The sequence below is a fragment of the Pelecanus crispus genome, chromosome 4 (genome assembly GCF_030463565.1).
Source record: "Pelecanus crispus isolate bPelCri1 chromosome 4, bPelCri1.pri, whole genome shotgun sequence".
In the NCBI taxonomy this organism is placed as follows: Eukaryota; Metazoa; Chordata; class Aves; order Pelecaniformes; family Pelecanidae; genus Pelecanus; species Pelecanus crispus.
The window spans coordinates 55,693,202-55,710,477 of NC_134646.1; the positions used below are offsets into that span (position 1 = coordinate 55,693,202).

Here is a 17,276-nt window from a genome sequence, read left to right on the forward strand (position 1 = left end):
GTGCAAAAAACTAGTTATATGACTCTGGAATAAATATTTATTGCTAGAAATCACTTTTTCACCTGCAGTGTTCTAGAGATGACCAGTCATTCAAGGCACGAGAGGTGCAGTCTGTTCCCTTTTCAGTCCCCTCATGACTAAAGCCATGGTATACAGTGCACAGATAACTCAGAAATTAAGCTGCTGCACCAGATCTAGTATTTAGATGGCTGTTGACTTGCTATCTTTAGATTAGCAATTACATATATACATATATCTCCAAAATATATGGATACAAACCACCTCGATTACCAGAGCTGAATTTTGCAGCACTGCCTTGAAAGATTCAGGGGTTTTGCTGTGTTTTGCTTTGCCGCTATTGTAGCATTTACACATTTTTAGGCAGTAGAGTTGGGTGGTACGGATAGAAAACGTCAAAAGTAGCTACCAGAAAAGGGGTGAATCCAGCCTTTGCTAATTCCTTCAGATGGGTCAAATTGCTCAATTACATCAGACCTTTCTTGACAGAGGTTGATCTTTTCACTTTCCTGGAAGAGAAGGTAAACTGAGATTTTTTTTTTTTTTTTTTTTTCCCTTAAGAACCAACAATTTCCGGAAAGCGATGCAGTCACAAACCTCAGTAGCAAAATGATGGGTGGGCTTCAGGAACACGTGGTTTTATCAGCAATCCTTTCACTTTTGACTTTCTTAGGTGTATCTAGAATTTCTATGGAGAAACCCGAACCTGTTATGTGCCTTGATCGCTGGAAAAGCCATGGGCCCACTAGGTGGCACAAATACACCGTGTAAAAGCAAGGAGCAAGCCAGGCGGTGCCTACCTCCTATTCAACGTTTTATTTATGCATTTATGCAAAGCAAATGGTGCAGATACAGATTGCACACACAGCTATAGTCCAGTAACCCACACATCTCTTTTCAAGTAAAAACAAGCTCAGATGTCAACGTGCTGCTTTGGACTTGAAGGCTCAACGAAAATCTGCCCAAATAGCAGTGTCTGCTCCTGCAGACCTTGACTTAGGGCTGACTAACCATGCTGCAACTCATTTCATAAAATCATAGAAAGCTTTGGGTTGGAAGGGACCTTTAGAGGTCACCTAGTCCAACCCCCTGCAGTGAGCAGGGACAGCTTTAACCAGATCAGGTTGCTCAGAGCCCCAGCCAACCTGACCTTGAATGTTGCCAGGGATGGGGATTTCTGTTTGCATTCAGTCCCTGCTCAGTAGTATTAAAACTGCGAAGAAGCCACCTACATGCTCATTTTTCCCACTTTCCTCCATTTACCATCCTGCCATTCTAGTTAGTTTAAGCAAACAGTCTAATTCCTGCACCAGAACCTTGAAACAGTAAAGGACACACTGCTGACAAACCTGGCGGAGCAACTCTGCTCGCATGATGCTGAGCTAGCGGCACACACAGATGGGACAGGCAACTATCATACGATAAATTCCAAACCCCACCATCTACCTGAGCTCTAACGTAGATAAATCTAATATAGAGACAAAACAATGGCAAAACAATTCTTTTTATAGTCATAATTTTATAAAAAGTCAAAAGATCATAATACAGATAATAAGCGACAATTTCACTACAGGGGGATAGGCACTTACCTAATCACACTACCTTCAGGAAAATTTCCCAGAGTCACTGAATTGTTGCCCCTCTGGAGACCACCTAGTCCAACCCCCTGCTCAAAGTAGGGTCGCCTACAGCAGGCTGTCCATTGGGTTCTGAATGCCTCGTGGATGGGGACTCCACAAGCTCTCTGGGCAGCCTGTTCCACAGTTTGACCACCCTCATTGAAAAAAAAAAAAAAAAAAAAAAAAGCATTTTTCTTATGCTTGAATGGAATTCCATGTATTTCAATTTGTGCCCATTGTCTTTTGTACCTTCCCTGGATACCACTGAGAAGAGACCGTCTCAATCTTTTTACTCCCACCCATCGGGTATTTATGTACATGGAGATGTTCCCCCACCGAACCTTCTCAAGGCTGAAGAACCCCTGCTTGCTCAGCCTCTCCTCATGTGAGAGATGCTCCAATCCCTTAATCACCTCCGGGGCCCTTTGCCGGACTTGCCAAGAACGTCCGTACCCGTGATGTACCGGGAGCCTTACAGAAGACATTGTGTTCGGGGAGTTCGTTACCTTGGGCAAGCCGCGTCGGCTCCACTGGGCGCGAGCCGCCGGTACGTGGGCAGGGGCAGGCGCTGCGCAGGGAATCCGCTGGCGCACCCCGTGCCGGCCTGCGCTGCGCGCTGGTGGATGTCGCGACAGACGTTACGTTGCAGCCCGCCAGAAGAGATACAGGTTTTTGGCCTTCGTGGTCAAAGTCAGTGGTCAACGGCGCTGGTAACAGAGGTAACAATTTCGGCTATTGCTGAACAGTGCTTGCACAGCATCAAGGCCTTCTCTCTCCCCCCAGTTATACTGGAGGATGAATCGTAAGACTTTAGGTCCAGGAATTAATATTGCTGCCGCTGTTATGATCTTTGTGCTGCCCAACAAGGGTCAGAGGACGAAACAAAACCAGAATGCCTGTATACATAAAGCTGAAAGACTAGGGCACCAGAACTGCACCCTGCTAGCAGAGAAACAAGGTATAAAATTCTGTCTCAAAGAATGGTTTAAAAAACCCCAAAAGTCTGTGGTCATATGGTTTCATTTAGGAATAACAGCCTTTGAATAGGTCAGGCTTGCCACATGTGCACCAATTTCTGTATAAAATATTTTAAATTGAAAGAATGAAGCCCTAATCTTAACCTTGTTTAATTAGCATGACATAGGAATCTCAGCGTTTCTCAGATTCAGTGTAACAAAAAAAGAACAAATTGGGTTTTCCAACTGAATCCTAGAATTGCTTAATTAACTTTAGGTTAATTATCTAAATTTTAGGGACATACTGTAAGATAAAAAAAAAATTAATTCTAAGACTTTCTTAAAAACACATTATGATAAGTTTAATCGAGCAATGTAGGTTTTAATACATTGATAAAAACTGTCCTTTTATTCTCTCCAGATTCCTCTGCTTCTGACAGCACACTTTGTTTTGTAGAGAAACAGCCCCAGTGGTCATTGCTTCTCCTTTATTGTTTTTCTAATGTTATTTTTCCCCCATCCCCAACTGCAGATAACAACAGAAGACAGACAACTTGAGTATTTTGACTTTCCCCATGATTTAATGTCTGCCCCACTCTGCTTTCAACTCACCCCAGCTGAGGACTAAAACAGGTCATGAGGCTTCCATGATCTTTGGATCTTCCAGAAGGTGAGGACGGCACAGAAACTTCTTGGAGCGGAGTCCAGGACAGTCATGTTAATATCCTGACTCACATAAGGCTTGTTCATACATGACGTATATGGTAGTCCACAGATTTAAACGTGCCACAAATTCGCACTCGTTTTGTACTTCATGAAATGAAATACTCTTATTTTAAAGCAAAGTTGTATAAATATTACTTTTATTGCTTACAAAAATGTATATAAAATAGTAGTAACAGAAGGTAAAACGAGAGCTTTACTATAGTCCGAGTATTAGTAATGTTTTAGTTTTAGGAAGCTGTATGGGCTTTGGTCACTGAAATGATACCAGTTTTATTTTACCACCTGTGCTCAACGATCCGCTAATTCTTCGTAACTGATATTCATGTAAGAATTACTATTAATTGAAGCATTACGGTTTTAACTGTAATGTCAAAATATACATTTGTCAGTTAGATGAAATACAGTATTTTCAATAAAATGGAACACTTGCTCTTTTTTTAAAATTCAGATTCCAATTTAAAAGGGTTTATATACAAAATAAGATATTTAAAAGTCACCACTGAAGACATTGAGAGCACAACATGAGTTCTTTTCTCATTCTTACTGAACTGCTTCATCCTGAATAATTAACGTCAATTAGCATCAGTGGGAACTACTGACTTAATTACAAACAGTATTAATATGTAAGTAACATTGACAGATGACGATCTCCTCATTTCTGTAACTCGCAAATGAGAGACCTAAAAAGTAAAAAGTGTGAGATGCACCCACTTTAAATAAACAATTCCTTCCAATGGCTCAGAAACCTAATGCAGTACAAGTATTTTCAGGTACTTCTGAATGGGTGTTCTAAGTTGGTTTTAATTACTAAAATTTAATACATATAGACACATATTAAATAACAAAACTGACAAAATACCATATATGAAAAACAAAATAGATCTATATAGCTTGCAACAGCAATTATTTATCTATGAATACAAGACAATATTTCCAGTTAACACAATATTCTTTATAATTTCTAACTGTAACAATCTTAGTGCAAAATAGACAAAATCTAAAAGCAAAAAAAATAATTCTTTTTCCATGTCATTTAATATGTTGTTTACACCTTAGAGATGCTTGTAATGTTACCTGGTAGTCCCAGTTTTTTATTCAACATTAGGCAAGCTGAACACTACCTGTTGGCCAGTGCAAGGATGTACAACACATCCTCCCAATCCTAGCCCTCCGCATGATACCTATGAATACACATCCTGTCAACCTGAATGGAGTGTAATTATTAGAAAACTGTATGTTCTTGAACAGAAGAATGCTTTGATGTACAATTACCTGCATAGATGGACTTCAAAAGCATATCATAAGATTGTGATTGCTAATCGCATCTTACTTCATAGCCTAAATTTGAAATGCTCCTCTGTTAAATACACCAGATATTTTAAAGATTAGTTCTCACTGCATTTACCTAATAGGTGTGTCACAACATAAGGGCCTGTGTCACCTCTCCAACAGCTTGAGCTTAACTGTGTGAAGGATTCCAGGTTTTGTTCTGATCTTTTAAAACCAAAATTTGAAAAATATAATACCATTTTTCTCTTCACTTTTTATTTAATATTGGGATAATATTTAAAATGCAATTTCACACAAAGGTTAAACAAAAGGAGATGAGTAGTTGTTAGATGACAAAAACATTAATAAACAACAACTGATATATTTTTTAATTAAGAAAAGGTACAGTAAACAAAATGCATTCACAAAATAGGTAATCAGTACTTTAAAATACCATGAAGAATGACCTGTGAATAGAAAACACTTGTTAAAAGCCCAAACATAGGAAATTGCCATGAGTATAAAACACACTGGCTCAGCATTTTTAAGACAATCATGTATGCTGTTCTATGTTAGCTCACACTAAGATTAACAAACTTCTGTAACCATATGAGATAAGCAAACAGAAATAAAATAGTAGAATGAAAACAAAAGATTGTCATATCAAGTACTCATTTCTTATAATTATTATGTTTGCAAAATAGTAACAAAACTTAGCCAGTTTTAATACAAAACCTGTCAGCCAGCAAAAAACAGTCACCCCAGCCAGATGGGCAAGCAGAATTTTGCAAAGTTGATTACTTCACTGGTTCTCAGAAATTTCAAAGGTAATCACTGATTTGAAGAATACAGAGGTAGAATACAAGTCAGCCTTCATAATTTAAAAAAAAAAAAAAAAAAGGTCCTTGTAACAAGGTAATGCTTCAGTTGCTCAAGTACTGGTTATTCCTTGAAGCTCACGTTTCTGGTGAAGAAAGAAAAAAATTCAAAATAAAGCTATCTATTATATTTTACTAATGAATATTAGGATAAAAATTAATACTTAGATTTAGCCTCCTCATATTCTCTTCTGTTATTCCTGAATATCAACAATTAGCATATTATATAAAACTCTACATTCAGTTCATTGACTCATTGCTCCAATGCTTAACAAAGTAAATGTGAGACAAGGAGAAAGAGAAAAAGTCTTGAGAACATTAAATCAGATTAGAGAAAAAGACAGTTGTAACATTACAGAACAGTAATTCAAGAGCACACGTTACTGTGGTAAGCTCCTAGGAAGGAATAAATAAGTAGGGTGAAAGATGGTGATAGTACTACTGAGATCATTCTAATGTAATAATCCATTGATAGGCTTAAAAGGCAAGATAATAAAAAAAATAAACTGCATACGAATTCAGTTGTAAAAAACTTTCTTTTAAAATACATACTTGGTGAAAATGGGATATTTTCTGATAAGATATGGTGCAGAGCTGTCATTGTTAAAACTAAGTACACAAATAGTAGGATAAAAATAGTTCACTACATGGTATTCTTCAATTATAGCAACTGGACTATTTTTATTGCTCTTGGGACTCACTGTAAAGCAAGGAAGACTAAAGACCATTCTCTACTGATGATACTCATTCTCAGAAATACATTATTATGATTATCTCAAGTCAAAATGTTGATTTGCAATGTAGCAGGGTTTGCCTAATGGCTCACTAGTAAAGTAAAAGTCATAACTGCTGTTTCATCCCCACTATCAGTATCACATTTGCTACAGTTTCCTTTCTTTGCTTTGTCCAAAAACTTGCAGCAGAAGAGAAAAATTGCTGACAGTGTGGATCATGCCATGCTGATCTCAGTTCTTAGGAAACCTGTGTTTTTGTTAACAGAAGTAAGCTTAAGAACAAGCCATATGTATTTACCAACAAAAATAAAGTTTAGAATTTTGTCAGTTTGGAATTCTGTTTCTTGGAGTTTAGCAGTTAGATAGTTACATTCATGAGCTGTTACAGTATACTATACAGCTGTTATAGCACACATATTTCCTAAAATAATCACTGTTTATCTCTCCCTGTCCTTCCACTCTTCACTGCGATTTATTATGCAGCATAGCACAGACAGGATATAAAATCAGCCTGTAACACATTAACTGATATCATCTAAAACAACAAGGATATCTAAAAGAACAAAAATGTCAGTGAAAATGAACTGGGGAGAGGTTGATTTTGATTTCTTTTTTATGGACTCTAGCGATCACGATCTTCGATATTCATAGCATTCAAGCACTAACAATGAAAAACTGCATTAATTATTATTATGCACTTGCTTTGGAGACAGTTTCACCTAATGTGTAGGGTTCAAATGCATTTTAGTTGGTCCCTCTCCTATGGAGCGCCTTTCCTTCATTGCTGTACTTGAGCGAATTTCATGGCATTTCGCTTAATATGAACCATTTGTTGTTTGGACATAACTATTAACAATAATAAATTGGCAATATATATTTGGTGATAATTAGTGGTAATAATAAGCAGGCGATATATATTTGGAAGCTGTCAGCTGGTGCAAGACCATTAACAAAAACAGGAATGGGAATCCATTACATTATATGGTGTTTGGAGAGCAGTTTGCATCTATCGTTTCCAATCAATAATTTATAGTAGGAGAGTCAACAAAAGAACTTAGAACCACTTGAAGTGTGTAGCAATTTCATGTAATTAAAAAAAGTATTATTTAGAAACAGTTTAAACCCAACTCTTGAACAGAAATCTGCTAAAATCAAATCTCTTACTTTTCAGCTGCTGCTTGATCAGTTGTCCTTACAATGGTACGTTCTGGAGAAGGTGAGGGAGACCTTAATGTTGAACTGAGAGGAGGTGAAGCACGTAATGATGATGTAGAGAGACCATGTCGACGCATTTCCTGAATTGCACGCTCTCTACCAACAGACAGCAATTTCAGTTACATAACACTTTGGTACTGCAGGATGTTAAGGAAGAAAATGTAACTTTTTTCCCCATATTTTTACTTGGTGATTTTCACAATACATTGCAGAGAGACTTGTTTTCTCATAACATCATTTACTTTCTTCTTGGGAAAGGGTTTTTTTGGGATTTTTTTTTAGATGCAATGGTAAACTCACAAAATATAAGATGGAATTCAGAAACTGTATAAGGCTACTTGCTTTATTTTTTAATAAGCGGTTTTCAAGATGAGAATGTTAGATTTTGCAAACAGGAAACACGATTTTCCATAAAAGTTTCTCACTATCAAAAAAAGCAACAGTTTTAAAAGTGAGAAAGAAGAAATGAGAAGAGTCATCTCACTGAAAAAACAGCATCTTACCGTTCAAATCGTTCCGTTGTCAGTTGCCTTTTTAAAACATCACAGTCGGTCTGCAGCTGTGCAACTTTACTTCGAAGTATGGGAACCTCTCTATTATAGCTGCTTCTAAAAAAAAATCATGAGAAGCAACAAAGTTTTCTTTGAACACCATCAGCTAGGAGCTTAGATGAATTAGAGCAAGATAAAACAAAAATAGATACTGAACATGATGTTTGACACAGACCCAATCAAAGACAAATTAGAAGCAGCGAGAACCAAGGGAATGCAACAGAATGTTTCTGTAAGAACCTAAGGGAAGAAAGTGAGAAGCTCGCAAGCCTCTCACTACATCCTTACTATAATACATCATGTTCTTTTTCAAAGGTAAAGACAAACATGTTTTATAAAAACAGACAAAACAATTAAATCATTAATTTATTGATTTACTGTCCTCTGTTGCAATGCGAGATGGTCTTTATGTGTACACTTAAAAAAGAAGAAAAAAGCAGTAACTGTCCACAAAAAATACAAACATAACAGATATGGCTTCGGTAAAACTTATATCAAGTAGGCTGGAACTATCTGGCTAGCAATGAAGACAACTGATTCAGATATAAGTAAAAGCTGTATTCATGCAAGTTCAGACCAGCAAAACCCAGAGTCTGAAAGCTTGTCAACTACACCCTTGCTGATAGGCCAAACTGTTTCAACTGCTAGAATCAAAATGAAAAGCAGTCTTGAAAATCTTAAGTAACATAATTAAATATACTTCTTAGCAAATCATCAGCTTGGACAACTCAGTGCTTGGTTGCAAAACACCATTAATTGCATTATGAAGCAAGCAAAAAAAAAAAAATCATTGAGAGTCAAATAGGTTGTCTAAAACAGAATCTAGACAACTATGTTATTCCATAGAGTCTTCAAAGCCAACATGAGGTGGAGTGCTCAAAAGTCACTTCTGGAGAATCAAAGATGTACTAGTTTATTGCTAAAGCACTGGACTTGAATTCTGAGAAACACGTTCCACTCCTAGCTCAGTCACAGACTTCGTGTCTGGCACCAGCTGGTCTCTGACTCCAGGAAGATGCAAACTACTCAAGAGATTTGATCCAAAAAGAACCGCAGAATATTTTTTCCTGTGTTCCCTATTCATCAGTAAAATTCCTAGAATGGTATCTTGATCCAGTATGTTGAGAACAGATGCAGAAGACAAGAGGTCTCGGTGATATCTTATTCTAAGTCCTTCAGAGACAGGCATATGCTTTCAGGATGGAGGTAAGCATTCAGGGCCCAATATCATTATTGTAAAATAAAGAAAGAAAGCAAACAGTTTTGTGAGTTCTGAGGTTATTCCACATCAATGACATTTAAACAAAATTAAGATCATGAAGTATATAAAAAATTAAGAAATATTTTAATTTGGAACCCCTATGCACAGTAATCATCATATAATAAGATTACATGATGATATACTATTTTTTCACAGGACATCTGGCTCTTTCACAGTAGCTACAGATAGCTCTCAACAATTAGTTTAGCTATTCACTATTCTTTGTTTATTTAATACTTAATCACTGTAGACCCTTAAGATCTCATTTACTGTCCTGTCACCCAAATAGCACTCTGAGTAACACAACTACTCACTCGTCACAGAGCTCAAAATTACAGCACTGGAGAACTTCCCAAGTTAAACTTAATTTTGAGAATCCTTCTAAAGTCAGAGGTTGTATCAGTACCGTTTTATAAATAGAGTGGAAGTGCAGGGACAATAGGGCCAAAACTGTAAATAATGTTCAAAAATATTGACACACAATTTTTGTCAGTTAGAACTGAAATTTTGCCAAGTCAAATGAATTTCACAAGACACAAACTAATGGTCATATAATTCAGTCACAGCTGTGAGCGTTTAAAGTTTTTGTTCTTTAGACTGCAACTACGACAAACTGAATAGTAGAAAATAAGGTATATACTACTAGTTCTCACACCTGAACGTTTGCCTAGCAACATGCAAAACCTTTGAGATAAACAGAGGAAAACAATTCAATAGAATAGCCACTATTCCTCCAAGAGAACATTTTCCTTCTTCCTGCAATATCTCATCCTATCAACAATGCAAGTAGAACAAACAAGAAAGGAACCCTACAATGTGTGTGGAAGAAAAATTGTGAAAAAATTACTATGAAGTTATTTAGACAGAGTTTTATAATATTTGTACACAAAGAAGCTAAATTAAAGTTAAATGAAAACCTCCTTCTTTCCCACCCTCCCTTTTTTTTTTATGTAACTGTCACATTTCATTTCATAGTCAGGACATTCCATTAGTTTATGTTCTTTGTATGCAAGTAACCTTTTTCCCCCAAGTAAACAAAACTCAGTAATTCTAAAACATAAAGCAATGAGTTGCACAGGGGCAATTCATAGTGTCATCATCTACAGATTCATTGAGATCACTGCTACTTGAGGTGGACCATCATCAGTGGTAAGTTGTAGCCTTTACATAAATCAACCAAAAGCACTTTTTTTGCACATTTGCATCACCAAGTTACAGATAGCTTTTAACTGTTTAGGTATGCCATATTCTGTATCTCATAAGGAAGTATTATCTGTCCTTTTACCTGCCATATATTTCCTTTCTCTCCCTACCTCAGTGTTTACTAAGTGGGTGTATCTGTTTTTCTGAAATTCTACTTTGACTTTACTCTTCACCACCATCTACATTCAGCTGCTACTCCTCCTTCTTGCTATTTAATGCAGAGATACCACTATAGTCACCAGCTAATGTATCCCCAGAATTATCATGTCATGATGACACATATTATGGAAGCTTCAAATTCCCTGCTCCATATCATGAAGAAAATTTTTTAAATCCCCCACTTCTTTCATACATGAATTTCAGGTACGCAAAACATCCCCCCCTTAACTTCATTGTTCCAAACAGATTAGTCTTTCTTCTATAAAAGTGTTAAAAAATTATTTCTGCTCTAGGCAGATGCACAGCATAAGAAGTTGCAGTTAGCTATAATGGAAGGTGCTGGCCACATTTAGTGTAGGGGTCAGGTTCAGTTCCATTTATATTTCAAAGGAACAACAAATGATAGAGGACTTTTTCCTTAATATTAATAGCAGCAAAAGTACTTTTGCTTTTTTAAGGCACTATGACTTCACTCTTTATTATGTAGGTGATTCTTATTTTAATCAAAGTAAGGACATCAGGCATCTTCGGTAGATAAGCAAATCACATTTACCATGGATTTAATCTACTTGATTTTTTTTTTTTTCTGAGCAGTACACGTACGTTAAAATTTTACTTTCAATTTGCTTTGAAATGCTTGATGAATCCACATAGTTCTAAAGGAGTTAGGACTTCAGAATAATCTCCAACATAAGAGCATAAAACATAGTTCCAGACTAAGAAAATTTGCGTTCTCTTAATAATTAAACTCATAGTTAAACTCTTCAAAGCCAAATAAAAATATGACCTTTTGCTTAAAAAACAGAGTTGAATTAGATTGCTTCCTGAAGCTAAGAAGAAAATCAGAACCTGTGAGAAAGGTAGTTACATATTTAGAGAATTGATAGACTCTGATGCAAAGGTTAAATATCCAAGTCACACTGCAATGAATACATACATTTCTAGATGTACTCAACAGCTAAAAAAATTTACAAATTACCATGGGCTGGCTGGTTCTGTAGTGGAAATAATATCTGCAACAGATCAGCTACCTCGCCATTAGGCAGTTATGCCCATTAAGAGGCTCTGAAGGAAAGCTGGTGAAGGGTCTGGAGCACAGGCCTTATGAGGAGCGGCTGAGGGAACTGGGGTTGTTTAGTCTGGAGAAGAGGAGGCTGAGGGGAGACCTTATCGCTCTCTACAACTACCTGAAAGGAGGTTGTAGTGAGCTGGCTGTTGGTCTCTTCTCCCAAGTAGTTAGCGATAGGACAAGAGGAAATGGGCTCAAGCTGCACCAGTAGAGGTTTAGGTTGGATATTAGGAAAAATTTCTTCACGGAAAGGGTAGTCAAGCATTGGAACAGGCTGCCCAGAGAGGTGGTGGAGTCACCATCCCTGGAAGTGTTCAAAAAATGGGTAGATGTGGCACTCTGGGACATGGTTTAGTCTAGTCTACCCTTAATTGTTTTAGTGTGGACTTGGTAATGTTAGGTTAATGGTTGGACTGGATGATCTTAAAGGTCTTTTCCAACCTAAACAATTCTGTGATTCTATGATTCTAGCGATTGCACTGAAAAGATGGCAGAGTTGTATCAGGCAAGTAAACTTCAGGAAAGGTATCACTTCCTGTGCCTGGCTGGTGTGAGAGAGTCATGACCAGCAGGGAGAGTGAAGCAAACTTTCTGGACTCAGACTGGGGACAAATCCATAGAGAAACTGAGTGCTTATTCTCAAGACTGTGAAAACTCAGCAGGGTGTTCCTTCCTGTTAGAGTAGGTTTCCTTTGGAACTCCTGTTTAAGTTTACTGCTTGTACTAAACTGATGTCCATCAGAGTGCCAATTAATGAAAGCAGTACAAAAGATCCGTAAAGAAACTTTGAGTAAACAATGCTGTGAAAGGCTAAAAGCCTTTGCTGCAAAAATCCGCTCAGCCATACTGAACATAAAGAATTTGACTTTGTGAATAAGTGCTGTCACACAGAAAAAGTTTCTTTGTAAACCACATAACACATACATACACTTCTTAAAACTTACAGTTTGCTCTCAGCGAGTGTTAGCTTGTCTTTCAATAACTGAATTTCGGAATCTTTCTCATGGGATGTTAAATGGTTCTGAAATTCTTTGTCTCTACTAGTAGCCAGCAATGTTTCAAGATTCTGAACTGTAAGTCTCTCACTGGATAACTGCTTTTTCAGCAACTCTGCTTCTGACTTTATATCTTCTAATTCACCTAGAACCTAGGGCACAAATTTTATACATTATTAATACGCTGGTTTGCAAACACGCAGAATTCTCTTTTGTGAAGGGTTGTTATAAAAACTGAAATGATTGGAAATGTCATAAAAATGAATAGGAAACTGATCTCACAAAACAAATTAAAGCCTACAAATATTTAAAACAATACCTACTTAAAAACTATTCAAGCTGTACATGTGTCAAATGTTTTACTGGGAGCTGGATTATTGAGTGCTGGAAATGCTTAGATAAGTACCTGGAACACTTGTCTTTTAACAGCAGTAGGCTTCTGCACACGTACAAAAATAGTATTTACTTAATTCTATTTGACTAGGTTAGCTCACAATTAGCTTCTTGGATTTGCTGAAAATGTAGGAATGCTTGTTTTCCTCATCAGCTCTATGAATATAAACAAATTCTGTGGGCATGAGAACTACTCTTCTCAAGGTCTTGAGTATTACAGTAACAAAAAGCCTGATCAAGTCACTAAGTAAAGACACAACAATCAGCTGTAAAGAAAAAAGTTAAAAAATTATGGACATTTAGAATGGTTTAAACTATTTCCAAATATTTTATGAACTTCAGCTGAATCTAAATTTCAATTTAATTGAAAAAATCCGTTAGGGAAAAGTCTTTAATATCTAAATAAGACATGCACTATTCACTTTTTATCAAAGTTGAAAATTTGAGTAAATTAAAAAACAGTATATAAAACCAAGTAAGCATAATTTGCCTCTGTGGTATAGCAAAAAACTACTGCTGCCACATTTTGTAGTGATAATGAATGAAACTCCCACTTTTTGTATAAAACCCACAGATACAGATCTGCATATTGCAAAATTCATAATTTATACACAAATGCAAAACTAGTGACGTAAATTAACTTACCTTGCTCTCAGAAGTAATTTCTTCTTTTCTCCAAAAACCATTAAAAGCTAAGGAAGATATTTTATTGTAGCAAATTACATTTGCCTTTGCTGCTTACCCTTTCATAATCCATGCTTTTGGATGTCAGCTGTCGAGATAAAAGTTCTTTGTTAGACTCAAGTTTCACACAGAGTTCCCTCACAGAAGCCAGGTCCGCCAACAGAGAAGACTTATCCTGATTTTCACGTTTAATATCCTCTTCCATTTTGGACATATTTTTTGTAATGGCAGAGATCTGAGATTCATACGCTTGATGTGCAACGATATGCTAAACAAAGACAAAGATGGATACCCATTCAGTGTTAAAAGTTGAGTTATCTCTTGGATAACAGTTTGGGGTTTTTTTTAATTCTTTTCCCTTCAAAATTAACTTTCCCTATAAAATTAACTTCATATTACAATCCTTTCCTCTCCTCTCCCTAAATCACAGCTAAGAACAACTAATAAACCATCTCTACAATTTTTAATACCGTCTTGAAGGATTATATAAGTACTATACAAGACTGGAATGAGGCTGCTTCAGAAGAGAATTAAAAGCTTAAAACCTCCAAAAATAAAATCTATTTTTTTATTCAGCTTCCAATATTAAAGCCTCTAACTCTTTTTGGCTAATTAAAAGCATGAGACAAAATATGGTCAATCCACAACTGTTATGCTGTAAAACTTCCTTGATCTCCATGAAGTTATTGCTCCTAAAATAGAAACCTCATTATTTTCTATGCTATTGGTCTAGGTTTCGGTATTATGGAACTGATTCTGGATTTGGACTACTACTACCTGATTTTTACCTTTACTCCAGCCACCAACGCTTCAAATACTTCATTCAAAGCTTCAAAGAAACGTAAGAACTAAGCTTACAAAATACTCATAAAGCTAGCTGACAAAATATTCATAAAGCTATACACAAATATTTTGAAGCAACTAAACAAAAGGTTCTTACAGGGACAATAACATAATAGCAATGATCACTCAACAGAAGAGATCTCAAAGTATTAAAATATATGGTGTGATTCTAATTTTGGGAAAGCAGGGAGGGGAGAAGGAAAGCACATCTAACTAAAATCAGTTACTGTTTTAAAAACTCAGTGTCCACATTAGAAGCATTCACGTATAGGAATTATTTTCCATTAAAGCATTAAAAATAGTATGTTGACTTTATTAAAAAACACTTGAATGTATCCAACTTTCCTTGAGAGAATTTCATTGCACAAGTTATTACCCCTTGAATCTCTTTTTCCAGAAGTTCTACTCTCTCTCGAAGATGTCTCCGATCAGTATCTACAGAAAGGAGTTCAAGTCGTATTGAGCTGCTTTCTCCTTCAGCTTCATGAGCCTTCATTTCCCACTCTTCAGCTTGTGTATGGAGCATTCGGAACTTCTCTAACAATTCTTGGTTTTCTTTTTCCTAGATGAAACAGTAAATAACTTTGCAATGATCAACATAACTTCAAGTTGCTTGATCTTATTTCATGCCTACTCCCTACAATATCTTTTTTTTCCCAGAAGAAAGTAGATCTTTCTCCATTTTCTTAGTCCTGCTATCTGGCAATTACTAAAGGGTGTCATCCCTTTTGCAAGTCCAAATAGTAAATAAATACAGCAATGGCATTCAGTTTTATTAAATGGAAGTATTTACATTTAGCAGCTGTTAAGGAGTTTCAAGGCTCCCAGGGGAGGGGTTATTTTGGATCTCTCTGCATTGTCAAGGGTCACATTACTGAGATGTACTGATCCTAGTGCTGCCCTTTACAAGAAATTCCAGCAGGAGTCCATTTTCAGTTCTTTTACTTACTGTGCTCGTACATATTACAGCAGTGCCTGAAAGACTGATAACCTATTCGCGCATATACACCTAAGCAGTCTATCATAAAAGTACAAAACTGCAAGCTTTAGTGCTTACAAGTTACACAGTGATAGAACAAATGTTGCTTGTGAATTTTAATTTGGCCCAAGTGCAAGTGCATATTATAAAGCAGTGATTACTTTTTCTTCTTTATTTAGCTCCATTCCCTTCTTCCCCTGTTCATGTAATGCACAGTGGGATAAGCATGTTGCTAGTATGAATCAGGTTTATCTAATGAGGAAGGCTACTGTTTTTGAAATTCCTTCTGTGTTTCCTGCAGAACTTGGAAGGTGCAGACAGAACGAGGAAGGGCATTAGGAAACAGAAACTCATGATTAAGCAAGTGAACACTGTGCAGAAAAGTAAATCCTTGTCTCCACAGGCAACATCCAGATATAATACTAGACAAATCCCTGAAACCAACCTTTCATCATTGGTCACTGGCTGTATATTCTACAGCTTCTTGGTACCTGACTTGAATAACTGGATTCACATTTGCCAAAGATGTGGCCACATCTGTAGCTGAAGTGCTTTGGGCATATGATGTATTATAAAATTCTTAAAAGCTAAACTTCAAGTGTTTTAAATTGAGAGTTCTAAGCTAACGTACTACTGACCTTCATTTTTTCTCTATACCTCAGTTTGTACTTCTAAAAAGTGGGTGAACATGCATTCATCTAGACATACAAGTCAAAGTCAGATCAAAACTCATTCTTTCCTATTCAAAGTCACATCATAAATTTGCCAGTTCATGTTGTCTTGACATAAATTCAATTTTTTTTAAATGATTGTAAGTTTTAATTCACACACATCACACTTTTGAATCCAAGTATCAGGACAAAATATATTTAACAAGAGCACTGTTTTGTCAGTACAGCAAAAACTCCGAGAGAAAAATATGCTATTTTTTACACTTTAAAAAACAGCATATAAGCTGCTGGTTACCTACAATCATGAAATAGTACCAGATATTTTACTAGTTGCCTTGTCAAAACTCAAAAAGCAAAACAACATTCAAACGTGATTTGTTTGTCATTCTCCAGTGTTATGGCCAACTGAAAGATAGTCAATGAAATTGTGATGTGCCAGAATTTATCAGTGCTCCAGATCTAATAAGGTTTTATATGAATCTACTGGTAGCTTGAAACACTGCAGCGGAAAGAAGGAAAAAAAAAAATAAAAGAAGGAAATGGGACAGGCGGGGAGAACGGGACCCAAACCATACATTTCTTAATTTGTTTATTGTAATGAGAATGCGTTATTCTCTAAAACCAATGGATTTATTGAAAACAGTAAAGACTGCCTACAGATTATACTTTTACCTTTGAAGCCATCAAGGTCTCAAATCTAGAAACTTCAGTTATATAATTATGAACCCTGGTTTTCATTTCTTCTTTTTCACGTATTGCATCTTCAAGCTCAGTACTGATAGCCTAAAGAGATTACATAAAGGCAAAGCAGTGCATTAGAGTAAATGAATCACTATATATTACTATATCAGACTAAATCAAAGTAATTGCATATGCCCTAAATTTTATTCTATTTTACTTCTAAGTAATTTAGTCAAAGCCCTTTGGGTTCAGAAATATCCCCTATTACCTTAGATACACCAAAGAGTTTTCCAGGCAAGAATAACCACAGAAAACAATGAATATCATACCAGTTCATAAAATCTGCAACTTCCCTGATGACACACCCTACTG

At 36.3% G+C, this 17,276-nt stretch overlaps 1 protein-coding gene across 1 annotated transcript in view; it reads right to left on the reverse strand.

Annotated features, from left to right (window-relative positions):
* Nucleotides 1-5,518: 5,518 nt before the first annotated feature.
* Nucleotides 5,519-17,276, reverse strand: part of CEP135 (centrosomal protein 135) — a 35,374-nt gene continuing 23,616 nt past the window's right edge. The window contains exons 19-25 of the mRNA XM_075709546.1: nt 16,896-17,006; nt 14,950-15,135; nt 13,789-13,998; nt 12,603-12,805; nt 7,919-8,023; nt 7,365-7,511; nt 5,519-5,552 (exon numbers count right to left, since the gene is read on the reverse strand). Coding sequence (XP_075565661.1) covers nt 5,531-5,552; nt 7,365-7,511; nt 7,919-8,023; nt 12,603-12,805; nt 13,789-13,998; nt 14,950-15,135; nt 16,896-17,006 — 984 coding nt within the window. The 3' untranslated portion in view covers nt 5,519-5,530. The remainder of the gene's footprint in view (nt 5,553-7,364; nt 7,512-7,918; nt 8,024-12,602; nt 12,806-13,788; nt 13,999-14,949; nt 15,136-16,895; nt 17,007-17,276) is intronic.